Genomic DNA, 20,018 nt, shown 5'->3' on the forward strand with positions numbered 1-20,018 from the left:
TCAAATTTTATGCAACCTCTTTCTTTGCATCATATTTAGCTGGTTCTTTTCATCGAAACCCAAGTTCTAGTGGTGGTAGTTCATAGCAATTAGTCTTGGTGAAAACATTCTCTAAAAGTTCTAGAGAATTTTACCAATTCTAAGAAATATAAACAAAACACTTTATGATAAAGGCATTTTTCCATGACAAATATTACAAGAGTTTTCCTGCATCTTAATTATACATTAATAAATCCTATTAATTAATATAAAGAAAATAATTTTGCACTTGGAATCTGGAGCTCTCTTCCCAAAATGGCTGTGGGTGCTGGAACAATTGAAAATGTCAAGACTGATTTTTGTTAGGTAAGGGTATCAAGGGATAAGGAGCAAAGACGGGTAAATGAAGTTGAGATGCAGATCAATCATGATCTGAAAGAATGGCAGAGCAGTCCTGAGGGGCTGAATGGCCTACTCCTGCTCCTATGGAATCAGTAGAATAATATTCCGGGATAAGCTATGATAATTTACAGGGATAAGGGCAAAGGTGAAAGCATGAGTTAAACAGTTCCTTTCACAATTTTTAAAAAAAATTTCAACAAGTGAAATTGAATGTATTTCAAATCTTTCCATCTCCCTCTAACCCCGCAGGTGCTAGTCATGCACTGACTTTAATCAATCCACTTCTTGGCCTCTACCACTGACATTTGTGATGGCCTGCTAGGAGATGCTATCGATTCTCTATGAACGAGGCATCCAAACTCCATTTAATGCTTTCCAACACAAATGCATGAGAACATGGTAAATTACTGGATTAAAATTTTGCAGGATGGGGGGTAAGAAGAGCAGGCAAAAGGCAACTTAAATTTTCTTCATAGCAGTCTGCAGTGTTATGTAATGCTGCAGGACAACTATAATATCAATTTTAGTAATTACTTTGTGTTTTCTCTTTTATCTAACTCTCCCATTGAATACGATGCTCAATGCTGGCCTGATCTAGATATTAGGAAATGCTTAAGAGGATGCTGAAATGACTCCACCTCATAAGTTCACTTCCCCCCAATTTAGTGGTTGCTAAATTTAATTAGTAAGTTATTAATAATAATTCTTGCATTTGATATAATGTGGAAAACATCTCAAAACTGTTCAGGAGCTTGTGTAAAATGTAACTGTATTTGACCATAAAATGACTAAGCTAACACTGCAGGCAACAGCCTTTTTGAAATAACAGGTCAAAAACAACTTTTAAATACATTTCTCTAAAGTACAAAGTGCACAGATATCAGTTCCTTTAATATTATTCACTATTTCTTTATTTTTTCCTTGTTGGGTGCTTCATTCTTCTAATTTGTTTCAGTTTAACAGATTCCAACCAATCAGCATGCAAAAAAAAGTTTCAAGTACAATTTTCATAAGGCAATATAGATCAGTTCATTAAATGAATTTCCATTCCTCAGCCATTTATAATTGGTGACCAATACTGAAGCTAATTTTTAATAGTATTTTTAAAAGTAAAACAATATGAAATGCTGTTCCAGACTTTATTTGGTTTCATAACTGGGCAGAACACAAATATCAAAAATGAACAACAGCTTCATTAATTGTATCTGCCTGTAAACCTTTGAAAGAAGCGAATATGCTCTCATATTTGGTCTCATTCTTGCACTCAGATGCTCTACATAAAAGTGCAATTTCCTCTCGATAAATTTGGAGGAAACAGTTTTACATCTTCATGCTTTACTGAAGAATGTTTAAATATTAAACTTCTCCAATGAGGCAAAAGGTCCCAGTGTCAAATGTACCATGGCCTCCAACTTTTCATATGAAACCCTTATAGCAGGTAGCACAATTATTGAAGCTGGGGGAAAAAAAATTCAATAGGGAGTTATTAAGGGATTTATAAACCCACATGTACAGAGGGAATTACAAATGTCCTTATAATTGTATAATTAACAACGAATGAAAAGGATTGGCAGTTAATTAAATGCTTAATACTTTTTTCTAACCAAATCAATTGAACTTCACTGTTGAAAAGCACAATTTGAGTCACTGCTATGGACAACAAAGTGGTGATCTGAAAATAAAGGATGTTTGCTGTCTGATAAGAAGGTCACAGTTCACCATTTTCTGGCCAGAAGTGGACTTTAAAGATATGCAGTTAAATATTTTCACAATCACTTTGTTATGGAAAGTATGCCCGATGTATAATTTTTGATTTTGTTTTTAAGAATGGGATACATTATGAGAAGACCTCAGTAAAAGGAGGCTTCAAGTTGCTTAGACTCAATACTTCAAAAATTGTAACTTTTTTGTAAGCCAGTTGTCTGACACGTGCGGAAACCCATCTAAATCAAATAAAGTTCCATGCATCCCACCTATACATGGAAATTCAAGAGATTTTTTTTTAGTATTTAATGGGCACTCTCTCCCTGGAGGGACACATTCTGCTTACCTAATTCCATAAAGTATTAGGTGCAGGTTGGCAAGAGCCAAGGCTTGGGGATCGAGGAGTGGGCAAAGGAGATACTGATGGAATCTAACCAGCTAAACCTGCATAGCTTGCCATTGAGAGTACTGCCTGGGAAGCTTTCCCGCGGCTTGGTCCAGCTAGAATCACCCTACCCGTTAAGGCTTTGGGTTGCAGGGTTAACAGGAGTAGAGTGGGAAAATTCCCTATTCCCGGTGAGTGGTCTGCCCTTCCAAGTCCTGCCGATTAGTAGGACGATTAGTCCAGCCTGACTATGTTGTCATCAGCAGTGCCCTGGAGTACTGCGGACCTGGTTGCCTTTGGAAATGAACTACTGAGACAGGCCACAGAGGGTGGGCTCAATTCTGATATTCTGTTGCCAGATATGTCAGCTTCCAATTCAGCTTCAAGGATACCCCCAAGGAGGATAATCACTAGATGGTCATTTGTTGCAAGTTTGAGCCCTCAGTAGTTGGATAGTAGGTACCAGGAACTCCCTGCAAGCTTCCTAGTGGGCAACGCAACTCAGCATAAAGTGTGTGACAGCAATGCTACCATCTTCCTGGTCTGGAGCTTAGACAACATCCCTTCCCACTGAGTGATGTTTCCACCAGTTGGAGGTGCGGAACTGTTTAACTCTGCAAGCCAATCAATGTGGATTCCAGGTGCTGGATGTACGAACGCATGATCACGAACTCGGACTCCATGTAACGCTTTCCAGCAGCTGTCTCCCCAAGCCAGAGTTCCCTAATCAGCTATCTGATGGACATCTGATGCCTTCAGGGTGTGCCCTTCGCTGCTCAGACCTTCAGGCAGTGTCCAGGCAAAAGTTGGTGTCCACCACAATCCCGAGGTACTGATAAGAATCAACAATTCTATACTTCAATCAATACTCTCGATGCTTTCTTTTGAGCCGTGCAGAACCATGATTCCACACCTGAGAGCACCCATCACCATGTTCCACTAGTTGCCCCAGTGCTCAAGATGGCAGGTGCCGTGTAGAAGGTCCCCAGGTGAGTCCAACAGCAGCACAATATCGTCCACAAACAGAAGAACTGCAATCCTGTCAGAAACACCTGGAACAGATACACCAAGTCCATGCCGTCGCTGTCATCCAACACATTGTTGATGAATACATTGAATAGGGTGGGTGACAATTGGTAGCCTTGCCTTCCCCTCCTTTCAAGAGGCTTAATAATAATAAAGATCCTTGCATTTAATTTAGCACTTGCCTTATCACGTCGTCGAGACATCCCAAAGCACTTCACATAATATATTGTAAAGTCAATTGATTGTATATTTTGTGGGTGAAACGTGGCAGCCAATTTCGCACAGCAGTGGCCCACAAATCATCGTGGATTGAGTAACCAAATTATTTTCTATTTATTTTGATGGAATTATTAAATTATTAGAGGGATGGGCTCAGTGAGTTACTATCAACACTTACATGTTATACAAATTCCAGATACACTCCAAGATTTGGCCATCATTTCAACATTCGCAGGAAAATAAGTGCTTTGAATGACTGACTAAATGCAGTCTAATGTAGATAAGCAGACTATTCAGATACTCCAAATAATACAATTATAATTAACATCTAGATGTTGTCATCATGTTGGTCTGGAGCCTGGCTGTTTTCAAAAATAAACGGCCAGTCTCAATGTAGCTATCATGCTGGTGCTTTACTGAGAGAAAATCTAAGAATCTTGCCAAACATACATCAAAATCATGAAGTTATCACATCCATTTCATCAGTCACATCTTGATCATATTTTGAAACATTTACTGGTTCTTGCTCGTCATTAATTTACCACTTAAGAAGTTATGAAAACATCTGCATTTTTTTTTCTTATCCACTCAAGTCGCTGTAGTATAAAAGCTTTACAGTGATCCTTGACTTTTATTTTGCATACAACTCTACTAACATGTACAACAAGCAGAATTTATCATCACATTGTTACTTGCATGGCACAGTGGATTATTCTGATGTTATTACATGTGCAGGTACTCTATTTTAAATTCAGTCATTATAAATGCAGTACTAATTTTAGCTGAAGTTGAAATAGATTCTAGAATATTCTAATCAGCAATGTGTACTATAAAAATATTTCCTCAAAGAATTTAAGAGTACTTGACCCATATTCATGTAGATTACTTAAAACATGTTGGATAAATGTGCATTGACCTAAATTGTAGGATCAATTTTGATTCTGTATTAGGAACATTTTCCAAATTGGGTTCTGGCTATGTAGATAAGTTCATTTCACTAGGATTTCTTTTCTACAGAATTTATTTGTGAAGTATAAATTTATCTTAAATTTTCAAATGATGCATTTTGCAACAAAACTGTTATCAGATAAAACTTCATAATACGAACAGCTGAGGTCTCTGGATAGCCATCAGGATTGGATTATCCTCTCCCAAATGAGTGGTGCTAGAGCTATTCGTAATGCTCCAACTGGAGAGATCAGATACCAGAAAACTCAGTGTAAAGCAAGATTGAACCTGTGAAGTTCGGGTCTTCTGGTATATGATGCACAGTAGGGCCTTAATCTGAAGACAATCAGAAGAATCTATGGCTATTAGTTTCCAAAAATATGTACAAGATAAAGAATTTGCAACTGCTGGAATCCCTCAGGATTCTTTCCTTAGTTGCGTGCACATAATTGTACTTTTTTTTAAAAAAAAGGTAAAGGTTTTAGGTATGTTATTTACATTCATTTATTAATTAATAGAGCCTAACTTTTCTCCAAGATTCAAAGCAATATCTGTTCTCTTCATTTTAAAATAGATTATGAACGTTGCACAATTAATTTTAATTTTCTCTTCCTTCCTCATTTATCAAAACCCTATTATTCATAGAATCATACAGCACAGAAGGAGGCCATTCAGCCCATTGTGTCTGTGCCGGCTCTTTGAAAAGAGCTATCCAATTCAATCCCACTCCCCTGCTCTCTCCCCAAAGCCCTGAAAACTTGTCCTCCCCAAATAATTATCTGCTTCTCTCTTAAAAGATGTTATCATACCGGAGCTTGGGGAAGAATACTTGCCATTATCCATGCACAAATTAACCATGCACACAAATTCATGGATTGCACACACGGAGACTTATATTAACATTCAAACAATATTGTTTCACTCCAGTCACTCCCTTCACAAACTCCTCCAATCGGGTTTCTGTGCCGCTCACAACACAGAAACAGCTTTGGTCAAAGTGACAAATTACATTTTGTCCATCTGTTACCAGGGCTCCCTCTGTCTCCTTGACCTCTCTGCTGCCTCCGATACCGTTGACCACTCTATCCTCCTCCGCCACTTCTCCTCTCACCTCAACCTTCATGGTTCTGTCCTTGAATGGTTCAGATCCTATCTCTCACACCTCGTCTCCACTTCATCTCCACCAACGTCTTCTCCTTTAGTGCCCGCACCGTTGTGCGGTGTTCCTCAGGGCTCTGTCCCCTCCTCTTCAATATCTAAATGCTTCCCCTTGGTGACATCATCCGCAGACACGGGGTCAACTTCCCAACTCTATCTCTCTGCCTCAACCTCAACTCCAGGATCACTGCTGTCCTGACAGAATGTCTGTCAGACATCAAGTCCTGGATGAGAACTAACTTTCTTCAGTTCAATGTCAACAAGACTGAGGTTCTCCTGATTGGCTCAAGTCAACGACTCCACACCTCAGGTACTTATAGCATCACCATCCATGGATGCACACTCCACCTCACTGAGCCAGTCTGGAACCTTGGCGTCTTGTTTGACCCTCAACTATTCTTTCAATCCCACATCCGTGCCATGACCCGTTCTGCCTTCCACCACCAACGCAACATCACCCGGCTCCACCACTGCCTCACCACTCAGGCCACCGAAACCCTCATCCACTCATTCATCACATCTAGGCTTGACTACGCCTTCCCAACTCCTCCCTTCACAAGCTGCAGATCATCGAGAACTCTGCAGCTATTGTCCTCTCCCGCACCAGGCTCTGTGACCCCATCAGCCTCACCCTCACCCAACTCCACCGGCTCCCCATCCCCTGAGGATAGAGTTCAAAATCCTCGCCCTTGTTTTCAAGGCCTTCCATGGCCTTGCCCCTTCCTACTTCTGTGACCTGCTGAACCCATATCAACCTGTCCGCTCCCTCTGCTCAGCAGGCTGCTCCACGTCCCTCGCCCGGCCCACTCCACTAACCGGCAGCTGCCCCCACTCTATGGAACTCCATCCCACATTCCTATCGCCTCACTCCCTCCCTTCTTCGAGCTGCGACTCAAAACCCTCCTTCGGCCACCCTCCTACTTTCCCAGATCCCCAGCTCGGATCCAAATCCCTGACTGTCCAGCGCCTTGGGACACTCCTCCCAACGTGAAAGGCTCTATACAAATACAATTTGCATCATATTGTACGTTAGGAAATTTTTTAAAAACTGGGTGATTACTGGGTGAACGATTAGAATCTTCTAGTGAAAATCTGGAACTTTCTTCCCCAAAAGGCTGTGGATGCTGGATCCGTTCACATCTTCAAGACTGAGATGGATAGCTATTTGTTAGGTCACGGTATTAAGGGACATGGGGCAAGGGAGGGTAATTGGACTTGAGGTACAGATCTTATAGGAACAGGATCGAAGGGCTGAATGGCCTACTCCTGTTTCTACGTTTCCCACTTAAATTGTAAAATTATTGAGTTCAAGGCTCAATTACTATCGTCATAAGATTAGGAAAACTTAAATGGCGTAAAATGACAGCAAGACTAGAGTGAATTTATCATTTCTAATTTCAAAAAATTAAATTGATTTTGATCAAATTACATTTGTATTGTACATACATGGGTGTATGTACAAAGACAAGAGCCAATATATTTGACTGTCTACCCAATATTTATGTTTGCACAATAGGTACTCCACAACAAAATTCTTTTGAATCAGATTTGTTGAATTAGTATGCAGTGAAGTTCCATTTTGTTTCACGTATTTTAAAGAATGCTTACCAGGAGCACCAAAGATTAGTGATTGATCCTGATTGGATTTTTAAAAAGGTTATTTTTGTAACCGTTTAACAAATCTCCAGATTTGTTGAATCCCAGAACATTTTTAAAATATTCATTTAAATATTAAAAATAAACTGTAACATGGTTTTATCTGTAGGCAATTTTAAAGAGGCCTTCTTCTAATGCTAAAATGAAACATTGCTTTTAAGCTCAATTTTGTTCAGCTTTTGTTCACTTCATCAACCTGCGAAGCTTGGAGAAGTTTTGAATGAAATTTTCAACATGTGGACAGATATCTATTCTTTATTAACAGAAGAACTATAACTGAACTTCCACTCTGTCCAGGTTTATTAGTCTACCAAGTGATTTAAAAAAATATTCTGATTATTTTAAGTGGTCAAATAACCATGGTTTCTAATATTTTTTTTCTCAAACAGGCCCATTTATAGCCAACAAATGGTATAAGCTCTATTACAATAAAAAATGAAAACATTAGTTTTTTGCTCCAAATTCAAAGAATGTTTTAAATGCATATATGGTGAAAACAATACGTGTATTACACTTGATGAAAGATAATTTAGAAACTCTGTACAATACAGATACTGTATGTAATCTAGCATTTCTGGAAAACATGATATAAAATTGACATTAAAAAGTGTCAAATGAATTTATATTTAAAGAATTCCTGATATTCATCTTCTTCCAGATGAATAATTATGAGAATGCACTGAAATGTTTTGAAATAGACTCACTCATTCACTAATTTTACCGCGGTTTTGCTAATAGTTATGTTAATATAACAACTGCAGATATAGCTATGGAGTGGCCTCTAAAGGGTAAAAATATCATGCCACAATTAGTAAAGATTTCTGTTAACACTCATTATTAGAGAATTGTTAATATTGAAATGAACCCTCTGTATTTTAATAGTCAAATGATCAATTATATAGGACAAAAACTTTTTCTCATACAACACAAAAATGTTACGTATGATGAATGTATTTTAATGAAAACACGAAAGGGGTTAAAAAAGAGAAGTATTCCAGCAATTCCAGTGTTTATAAACACACTTTCAAGAGATGTATCAGTTTTGAGATTAAGGTGGATGAATGGTTGCACAAGTTTGCACCTGAGATTGAAAAAAAAATGAAGCAAGGGGTAGCATCTTTCCGGGGAGGGAAAACAAAAAGCAAACATACCATTGGTTGGGTGTCGAGCAAATGAGATAGAAAATCTTTTTACAGCAGAACTGCGTGTGGTGTCTGAGAAAGAGAAAAACAGGTACCTGAAATTTGAACAGCTACCAGAACAGAGTTTAAAAGGAAGGGTTAAGTTAGGCTGCATGCAGGGTTATTTAGAGGGAAAAAAGTCAGTGAGGGTAAAACTGTCAGCTGTTACAGATCCCTTTGTTATCAATGAGTGTTAAGAGTACATTGCAAATTAATGTCAAGGAAAAGAATCACAACAACCAGTTAGTGAAAGTATAGAAAGTACTTTGCCACCATTTAGTGACAAATGGTTCCTAAAAAGCCTTCTCCAAATCACCATTCTGCCTCAAATCTCAGCCTTCACAGCGGACTTTGATTGACTACCTAAACTGATAAATTAATGAGGCATTCTTGACCTTATCTTTATTTAACATGTCAATAGTTATGGTCCCAGAAAGTAACCCTCATCTTCTGCCACCATAAATAAATAAATCCTTGCATTTGATATAGCTCTTTTCACATCTTCTAGACATCTCAAAGCGCTTCACAGAATATGCTGTAAAGTGAATTGACCGTATATTTGTGGGTGAAACGCGGCAGCCAATTCCGCACAGCGGTGTCCCACAAAGAGTTGTGGATTGAAAATGACCAATTTATTATTGTTTTTTTATTTTGGAGGGATTATTATCAGGTGTGTGGAGTAAGGAAACTTGCCCAAAGTTTCGCCCTACCTGGAATTGAACTCAGGTGTCTCGCTTGCAAAGCGAGTGCTCCAACCACTGAGCTGCAGGACTCCACACCATTTGTCTTGGAATGTTACAATTTAATACTGGAATGTAATTGTATGCAATTTTATAGCAAAGTCACACAATAAATTTTACAGCTGGTCAACTAGTATATGCATGAAGCATTAAGTTTTCAAAAAAACTCAGATTGGAAATACCAAATGCAGGAAATCGATTACTTAGGAAAAATGATAAAGCTTTGGTAAACATTTTTGAGCTATGTTTGGTGCATATATATGTATCTAATGCAGTTAGAACACTGTGTAAATTTTTTGCCTGCAGCATAAACTGGTGATCCATATGATACAATGAGCGTGGACTGGTCTTCCAGGCTCAGGTTTTGGAAAGGGAGAAATAGGATTCTGCTATTTTCAACACAGAATTCCAATATTTCTGAAAAAAATTGGCTACAGGTTTGCGTAGCGATATGTGCACATACCATCAAAGCAGCCAGATGATGTCAGCTTTTTACGATGCGTACGAGCATAATCCTGTAGGTTAGGCGCACTCGAGGAACCCCCAAGCACAGTAGTGCTAAACAGGCCTGCACAGTGAGACCCTAATGGGAGTTAGAGAAAACACATACAAACCAGGTGTTCTACGTTCCATAGAGGGATACATGCAGCATGCCTTAGAATTACAAAAGATTGTTTACTGGCATGGCACACACAAACAAGTTTAGGCATTCCTTTATGCACACACATCACTTTAAAAAATACGAAGTTTAAACAGTTAAATCTTATATCATCAGCAGATGAACAGTTTCTCTGTTTAAAAGGCTAGAATAATATATTTACAGTCAGGGTATTTAAGCTGGAACAAGGACCTCTCCCTCAAAGAAATAAGAAAAGGGTGATGCTTTGTAAGGCGGTAGGTTTAGCACATCTTATGATGTGCACTTATTTATCTAAATGCACTAAACCTACTACCAGGCATAACATCATCCCTAAATATGTCTGCAAAAAGATCGCTCCAAGGTTTACATTGGTCAATTTACGGAACCAAATATGCTAATATATAGTATACGTCAAATCCCCTTATGCTTGAAATGTTCTTTCAAAACATTTTGGCCGAACATTTTTTGCATCCACATTTTTTTTAAACATTTTTTTTCGAGTCAGCAAGATATCTGTCATGTACAGAAACCCATCTTCGTGCTTAAGAGTTCTCCAAACCAAATTACTGAGAGTTCCACATACATATATGGTTGTCTCAAAGAGCTTCGCAGAATATACTGTAAAGTGAATTGACTGTATATTTGTGGGCGAAACGCAGGAGTCAATTGGGCACAGCAGTGTCCCATAAACAGTCGTGGTTTGAAGGGACCAATTTATTATTTTTTCTTGAGGGATTATTAGCAGGCGTGTGAAGTAAGGAAAGTTGCCCAAGGTTTCACCCTGCCGGGAATCGAACCCAGGTCTCTCGCTTGCGAGGCAAGTGCTCTACCCACTGAGCTACAGGACTCCATATATGATCTGATTCTCCTGATAAAGCTAGGCTTGCTGGTCTTTCATCAACAGTACCTTAAGATACTGTGGACCTGCCTGCCTCAAGAACTGAGCTAGTGAGACCACCACAAAGATTTTATTCAATTCTGATATTGGCATGTACGTCACCTTGGAGCAGCATAGTCTAAATAGACCTGTCTTACATCCCTTCAAGGTTAGTCACTAGTTGGTCATGAGACATCTGATAAGTGCAGGTTTGGGTACTGCTAGGTGAATACCGGGTACTATGAATTACTCACAAGCCATATTTTTAAAAACTGAACTGTTTTCCAACACATTGGAATCTGTGCTAAACATAGGAAATCCAAATACATGATAAACAAAGGAATCGCAGGTGATAAAAGATTTATGCCAATAATTTGCTCTCAAATGCATGTTAACTGTTCAAATGCAGTTACTCAACACAAAAGTACACATTTTAAAACTGATTTCATAATCATGGTTGTCCGTTCGTGCTCCTTTCCATGGGACAAAATAAACATTTGACTGCTTTCTAAAAGAGAATACTTTTTAATCAATCTAAATTTCTGACTGAAGGAATAAAATAAATCAAGATCTTATAACAAATATCAATCATATATAAACAGATGCCAGGGTTTGTTAAAATAAGTTGCTGCACACCATGCTTTTGTAAGTGACCTCAAATCCAGTCACAAGGCAACACATTACTCACGTGGTGATGAATCTTTCAAATGGGGCAGTTTTTAAGAATCAATGTGGGTTTTATAATCAGAAGGATTTAAATTCTGTATTCACACTTTGCATGTGAATTTGCAACTTTCCTAAATATGAAAACAAACCAAAAAGAAACACTAAAAACTATGGTCAAACCCAATAAACCTGTATGTAGATTATTCCTGCAAACTTCCCATGTAGAAATCCTTTTAAAACCTGCACAAATCAATTTACGTCTGGCAACACTCTACTCATTTTCTATTACTAACAATATAAAATGAACAGTGTTGGATTGATTTCACACTCTTCCAAACATATTCAGCACTTACCAAGTCCAGTGTATTTCTGTTCTGTATGTGACCTTCCAGGTCGCAAATGGTTACTGCTGTCTGAGAGAACCTGCAAAGAAGTGGAATGATATTTTGAATATTTGAACAGCAACAAGAAACAGCGTTCATACTGACACCTGCTTCAATCAGTGTTAATAAGCTGCATGATAAATGTTAGTGGAAACATATAGATGCAGACAATGATAATTCATGCAAAATCTCCTACCCTGAATTGAATCAATTCCACCTACAATATTTTTGCAATGGAGTGAACACAACAAACATCAGATTAACACATAGCAGTAAAGTAAACAGATGAGGAAAATATTCAACTATAACAGAATACAGATACCATTCTATTGCTACACCAGTTACCTACACTGAACCCATAGAGGCAAAGTTGCACATAAGAGCTTGCGGAAGAATAATATATCTTAAATACCATGCAGACAGAACAAGAATATATTTTGGATATTGCATATTCTTCGTTAGGTTTAAGTTGCAGTACCTCTTTTCATTTAATTGTGTTTTATTTTAGGAACAAGTAAATATGTAGCCATTTCTACTGATAGAAGAATGAAATGAAAAGTTTCATAGGGTAACTACTTTTCCTGAAGCCCATAATTTCAAGGATGTGGACAATTACAAAAACCTGCATGTACACAGTACCTTTCACGCAGGCTACCACTATAGAGTGGTGCAGTTGGACACCAAGCAAGGGGAAAGGAGAAGTTGACAAAACTGTGGTTAGGGGGTTAGTGTTGAATGGCGCACAGGGGTCAGGAGAATGCACAGTAAGCCGGGGGGGGGGGGGGGGGGGGGGTGGGGGGTATGAAAGGAAGGATGTATAGAAGTGTGGTATGAGCAAGTAAGTTTGGGCATTTGTATGCAAGGGTGAGGGTCTTGAAGTCAATCTAGACAGAGACAGGGATCGGGACTGGAGGAAGAAAAATAGATTTGGGTGTCAACTGCATTCATGTGGAAGTTAACCCATTGTCTGTGGAAGATGTCATCAAGAGGAAGCATTTAGATACGGAAAAGGTCGAGAATGAAGCATTGAGGTACAACCAGGAGACAGGAGGAGGGCAGAAGGAGAAACCGTTGGAGGAAACAAAGCAGAGTCTGTGGGAATTGAACCAGAAGAGTCTGGTCCCACACAGGTGAACAAGGGAGGAGAAGCAACCTAGGGGATCAGTCGAAATCAGCCGTGTCATCTGTGGGACACTGTTGTGCACAATTGGCTGCCACGTTTTGCCCACAAAATATACAGTCAATTAACTTTACAGTATATTCTGTGAAGCGCTTTGAGACATTTCGAAGACGTGATAAGGTGCTATATCAAATTCTAAAATTATTATTATTATTAAAACGACAACATCCTCACCAATATAAGATAATAGCTATCAAACAGGAATGTATGGTTTGATCTGAGCTGTGATAAATTAGCTAATATATGGAGAGAAACTTACACAACTGTAGTTTTCATTGGAGAACAGATGGAGAGAAGCCATAACTTACATTTTTAAAGTACTGAGAGCAATTAATTTATTGACTTTTGAGCACAGAACTGCAGGGCAAAATCAAGATTTGTTCTGAAGGATTTCTCCCAACCCCTGCCCTAAACCTGAGATTACTGGAATTCACTCCCAATGGTGTCATAGATCAACAACTTTTTTAAGAACAGAACTGATTTAGGGTCAATAAAAAGTAACCACAGAAACAGCTAAATGAATGCTTCATGGAACATTATGGTATGAGGTGCTGAGACCATGGAAATGCTACCTCAATTAAGACATCAAGTCAAGGATGTACAATGAAGGAGGTAACATAAAATCAGTATTCTGGTATTTTGATTTGATTTATGGGTTAGTGACGGAGGGTGTAGGAAAGCAGGAAAAAACTCTAAAAAGCATTTTCTTAGAGATTAAATGGGTCAGGTAAAGCTTGTGACTGATTCGTCTATAAATTGTCCATAAGAGCTTAATACTGTACTTTGTTATTACATTCTTGAACGGGATGGATAATATGAGTTTTCCTCTTTGATGAAAAATGTCCCATAATAATGGTGCTCCACTAACCAACTCTGCTAAACATTTATGAAACATTGGTACACAGGAAACTGATAATAATTCCTCAAGAAAAAAACCCCAATAATAAATTAGTCACTTCAATCCACAACTGTTTGCGGGATATTGCTGTGCGCAATTGGCTGCTGCGTTTCATCCACAAATAAACAGTCAATTCACTTTATAGTAAATTCTTTGAAGGGCTTTGAGATGTCTAGAAGATGTGAAAAAACGCTATATTAAATGCAAGGACTATTATTATATTATAATTGCAACTCAAACCTACAAGATTTAGAATACTTAACTTTAAGTGCTAGGATAGCATTTTAAAACTGCTATGTCAAAGCACCTTCAGGTTTTAATTGCAGTATTTAACTGGGATGCATCCAACGAGCAAGTTATGACTGTTTTTAAATATAGTGATAAATGAACTGGGTACTGCAACATTCAAGTTAGAGAACTAGCCTTCCAAAATTCTGTAAAGAATAGCATAAAGAAATGCAAGAGCAGCATCCACATTAAGTTCTTGCATGGATAAGCACCAAAATAGCAAATCTTATTTAAATGTGAATAAAAATAGTGTCATTCATTACAAATAAAGAAACCATATTAGAATTACAATAATTAAGTCTAATATAGCCTAAATAAATAGATTAATTATTTGTAGCAAATAAGTCTACTTAATTGGTCAATTGAAAATACTTAATGTTAATCTTTTTATTATTATGAAGGTCAGCGTTAAAATTAATAAGAGGGGCTTTAAAACAGACTCGATGATTACTGTGAATGTCTGATCAGTGAAAATGGCAGTTTTCATAAGAATGAAGGAAAATTGAAAAACCTGTTGCCATGAGCCAAAAATACTTGATGTGAAAGCCAATGATTTGGGGGAGACAGGGGAAGAAGTGATTTGTTCCCCTGATCTGCGTCTTCGACGCCCAGTACCCACACCACTAGTGTAATGCATCCAGGTACCACTACACTCTGGGCTAGACAAACTCAGGGGGCTCTCTTCCTGGAAATGAGAAAAGGGGGCAAAAACAACAGCAAACCATGCAAGTTAGACACAAGTAAGCCAAATAAATCATAAAATTACTACCAATTGTGCATCATAAATCACTAACCATTCATTATACGACAATCGATCTTTGAAAACATTTCTTTCCCCCTACCCCCATCCATTAAAATGGATTGAAATAGCCAAATTCTTCACTTTTAAAAATCTAAATTTCTGTTGTAAAAATGTGTAATCAAGTACAGAATAAAAGTTACATGTGTAAGATACACAATAAGGATTAACATACATAGGATGGAAATGGTTAAAAACAATGTGTACATGATTAGCAGAGTAGACATCTTGTGACACTGACATTCACTGTCAAAATTGGTGCAAATGCTTCTGCTTTTGGCAATCAATCCATTTTAAACTCAGAGCAAAAAGACATGCTTAAAAATGTTGATGCTGCTTGTTTATTATATTACAAAAATTAAACTCATAGCTACATTGGATGTCCATTACATGCCATGTTTAACTTTACTGTAGATTATAGAAACCAAACAGATGAATTTTAATAAAACATAAAAGTGAAAACTGATGTAGTTCATAGTTTAACAATGAAGATGGCAAATACTAATATCATCTTGAGACTACTCCTGAAGCTAATGGACGATTCACACTTGTGCCTCACCATTATGAAAGCCAGTGTTACTTACTAACAAATAAGGGCCACAATCTCTTGCTCAAGCACTATGCACCCGTGATTCCCCATATAATAATTTCAATCATTTCACAGTGGGTATTTGCGAAGTAGAGGCCAAACAATTCACCACCTTAAGGTGGGAAAAAAAACCTGCAGGTCTGATGCTCTATTAAATATATAGTTTTTATAATTTTAATTAAGTCCTTTAATTTCCTCTGGGCCAACTGGGGTAAGACTGCCCCATCAGAGCATTTTCCTTTCTTTCTCTCTCACTGGACAGCTGAAAAGGGATGATAATGTTGAATACCAGCTCTGGCAACATTCCATGACTGAGCAAGCTATGAATGGAGACCCTGAAAAATAAAACTGCAAGTCACAGATAATAAATAATTTGCAAATATATATTTTAGGATGAAAAGTTTCAGCTGAATTTCTGGTTAACCATGTAGCTAATTGAAGTATATTAACTGTTAAAATAGATTCCACTGGGACGTAAAAGTAGAAAACAAATATTTTAATTATAGTGTACAAAATAGGGTAATATGCATTATATTGCCATGACTGTCCAGTGCCTTGGGACATCCTCCCGACGTGAAAGGCGCTATACAAATGTAATATTGTATTGTACAAAAACAATCCCTAAACTCTAGCAAGGATTAATATTATTAAATATAAAATTTAAACATTTTTGATTTAACTATAAATGTATAGAGACCTGGGTTCAATTCCCGGCAAGGTGAAACCTTGGACAAGTTTCCTTACTCCACACTCCTAATAATAATCTCTCCAAAAACTAAAACAATAATAAATTGGTCATTTTCAATCTACGACTGTTTGTGGGACACTGCTGTGCACAATTGGCTGCCGCGTTTCGCCCACAAATATATGGTCAATTCACTTTACAGTCTATTCTGTGAAGCGCTTTGAGACGTCAAGAAGACGTGAAAAGCACTATATCAAATGCAAGGATTATTATTATTATAAGATTAGCTTTGTGATTTATTAGCATTTGTTATAATTTTAGACTAGGTACTTTCATCCTGATTATACTGGTCTCTGAAAGTTAACCATTTCACACATATAAAGAACGGTTGAGAAATGGGTGATTATGCTTGTGCTCTAATGAACTTGTGGCCAAGGGATGAAGGATAAGGAAAAGGAATGGGAGGAGGGGATGGAATTAATTAAAACTTGACCATTGTTTATAATTGCATTCAGAAAATCAGATTAGTTTGATAAAGTAGGTCTATTAGATCTTATTTCTTTTAATGTACCTCAATTGAAAGACAATGGATGAGGCTTAACTGTAGATTTTTAAGTCAAATTTTATATGACCTTTAAACATTTGTTCTACTTTTTACTCAGATCACTCTGGAGTGATTTGGTCTAACAGCAAAACTTAACACACCCAAACCAAAGGTTGCACATTTGTCAGATTACATATACAATTCTGCACCGCAGCCACGTCAGACCATCATACAGGGTCAGGCTAAAGTTGGGATCAATGAAAAGAAAGAACCCAAATTATAATGGATTGATCAACAAATGGATATGATATGAAAAAAAAGCAGATTAAAATCTCAGACTTAAAACTTCAGTTTAAATTGAACTTTTCAAGTAGGTGTATGTAGGAATATAGCAAGGAACTTTTACACTTGCTAGTACATATGTTTGGTGAATAACGATCTAAAGAATTACATATTTTGCAAATGTTTCACGCACTCAAACAAAACGCAAACAAAATAAAATCAGCAAGTTGTAGCACAATTCCTTGGAAGCAAGCTGAATTGCAAAGTTATTAATTTGGACATACCAATCAGCGTAATTTCATGATATGAAGGGGAAGCATTAAACAAAGCTGACCGTTTTGCAATTTGTGTTGGCAGGATGACTAGATTACGTATGTCTACAATGCCTCTGTAGCAACTAGACTACAATATTTGCAGTGTTAGATATAAAATGTTACATTGAAGCAAATAATTTTCTAGACGTGTTAAAACAAAACATATTCCAGATCTATATTAAACAAAAACACAGGATCAAATATATGATAGATTCCCATTATATACAATTCCTTATCACAGTACATTTCTTTTGCACCTAATTCTGCATTTCTCAGAATTAAACTGTTTAAAACATCATGAAAACTTCTTAATTATTTGCTTGAAAACTCAGTACCGAAAAACTGATTTTAGAGTTTTAATTGCGTCTTTCCGTAGTGCTTATGCCTATAAAAATACGTTCCATGAGTCGTTGTCAAATATGCAGTAACATTAATGATAATTAATATGCAGTAACATTAATGATAACATTACTGACAATTAATGTCCTGCAAATGTACCCACTACAATGCTACTACAATTACTGTCTTCAGCATTTCATGATCAATATATTGAGCACAAGAAAATAATACTTTTAAAACTGTAAAACACCACCTTTTAAAATACTAGTTACATAGATAATAGAAACAGAAGTAGGCTCTTCAGACCGACGAGCTTGTTTCACCATTTTAAAAGGATCATGGCTAATCTGTACCTGAAGTCCAGTTACCCGCCCTTGTCCCATATCCCTCAATACCCTGACATACCAAATATCTATCTACCTCCATCTTGAAAAGATGTAAGTACATCTTACAAAAGGTTTAATAGTAAATTTATTTGGCAACTATTTAATTTGTGTGGTGTTAACAGGTGTGAGATAGAAATGTTCTGTAGAAACACTGCAAATGTTATTCCTCCTTACTGTATAATTGGTTTGTGATTCTACATGGCACTTTTATCTCATCTCTACCTTTTCAACACTGAAAAAGCCTCTGATTAGGCTCTGAATGTGGGAAAATTGGGCATAAGATTACAATTTTGGATTCCCTGGTATTGTACAAAGGTTAAAAAGCAACAGTTTTCTACTAAGTATATATCAAAGTGAGCAGATGATTTCTAGGATCGATGGAATAGGAATGAGGGACTTCAGTTATGAGAGGCTAGAGAAGCTAGGATTATTCTCCTTGGAGCAGAGAAGGTTAAGAGGAGGCTTAATAGAAGTTTCCAAAATGATGAGGGGATTTGGTAAACAAGGAGAAACTATTTCCACTGGCCGGTGGGTCGGTAACCCGAGGACGCCGATTTAAAATAGTTGTTAAAAGAAACAGAGGGCAGGTGAGAACAAATGTTTTCACATAGTGAGTTGTTCGGATCTGGAATGCAATGCCTGAAAGGGTGGTGGAAGCCGATTCAATGACAACTTTTAAAAGAGAAGTAGATAATTATTTGGGGAGGACAAGTTTGCAGGGCTATGGGGAGAGAGAGGGGAAGTGGGATTGATTTGGATAGCTCTTTTAAAAGAGCCGGCACAGACACAATGGGCTGAATGGCCTCCTTCTGTGCTGTATAATTCTGAGACGGCTTGAAAGAAAGTGAGTAAAAATAGAATATAGGAATTATGGACTAACTGTCTATTATTTGTATTATGATGGCTGTCCCCGTTTAATATTATACTTATGCATACTGTTGCATTTATGATGTTAAATCTTTACTTTTTTTGTTTAAACCCTTCTCTCTGGTGGCAGGGAGGCACTACATTCTTTTCTTACTTCATGCAAAATTACAGAATTGTGGTGTCTTTACAAACATCCAAAAAGGTTCTTTCATAACAAACGCACTTCCTTTAAAATGATCACTTACTTCCACCGAGCCTATTTTCTTGGATCGTGGCAGCGGGGATTTTCGGTGTATATAAATGGGGTCAGATACCATGGGCCTGAATAACACCAGGGTCTTTTCAGAATCTTCTCTTCTTGAAGCCAAGTCTTCTTCAGACTCGCTCTGGGAGGATTTCTTTGAACCTTCACTCTATTTAGAAAAAAATAACAAAAGCAATTACCTCTAGGAGCTCATCTTTCCTTAGAAAATAAATTGTTTTACATTTAAATAATTTACTGAGTAGTTTTTTTTAACAACAACAAGATTTCATTTATAGAGCGCCTTTCACGTCGGGAGGACTTCCCAAGGCGCTGGACAGTTGGGTCGGGACCCGAGCAAGGGGGGGAAATGGTCAGGGTGAGGGGAGGGAAGGGAGGGAGGGAGCGAGGAGGGGGTAGAGAGTCGAGAGGGGAGCTGAAGGCACGGTCAAAGAGAAAGGTCTTGAGACCGGCCTTGAAGGAGGAAAGGGAGGAAGAAAGGCGAAGGCACTGGGGGATGGAGTTCTAGAGCCCAGGGGCTAAGAGGCTGAAAGCCCGGCCACCGATGGTAGGGCGGTTGGGGCGGGGGATGTGGAGCAGACCGGAGCCAGAGGAACGGAGGGTACGGGCAGGTAAGTAGGG

General features: G+C 37.8%; 1 protein-coding gene across 4 annotated transcripts in view; it reads right to left on the minus strand.

Annotated features, from left to right (window-relative positions):
• Nucleotides 1-20,018, minus strand: part of ppip5k2 (diphosphoinositol pentakisphosphate kinase 2) — a 72,193-nt gene that overhangs the window by 5,067 nt on the left and 47,108 nt on the right. For 2 of the 4 annotated variants that reach the window (XM_042334085.1, XM_042334089.1), the window contains exons 24-26: nt 19,381-19,548; nt 14,842-15,015; nt 11,935-12,004 (exon numbers count right to left, since the gene is read on the minus strand). In XM_042334085.1, the coding sequence (XP_042190019.1) occupies nt 11,935-12,004; nt 14,842-15,015; nt 19,381-19,548 (412 nt within the window). Of the gene's footprint in view, nt 1-8,628; nt 8,692-9,861; nt 9,982-11,934; nt 12,005-14,841; nt 15,016-19,380; nt 19,549-20,018 lie in introns of all 4 variants that reach the window. The other 2 variants (XM_042334082.1, XM_042334096.1) reach the window with 2 other exon arrangements.

The sequence above is a fragment of the Callorhinchus milii genome, unplaced genomic scaffold (genome assembly GCF_018977255.1).
Source record: "Callorhinchus milii isolate IMCB2004 unplaced genomic scaffold, IMCB_Cmil_1.0 Scaffold1, whole genome shotgun sequence".
In the NCBI taxonomy this organism is placed as follows: Eukaryota; Metazoa; Chordata; class Chondrichthyes; order Chimaeriformes; family Callorhinchidae; genus Callorhinchus; species Callorhinchus milii.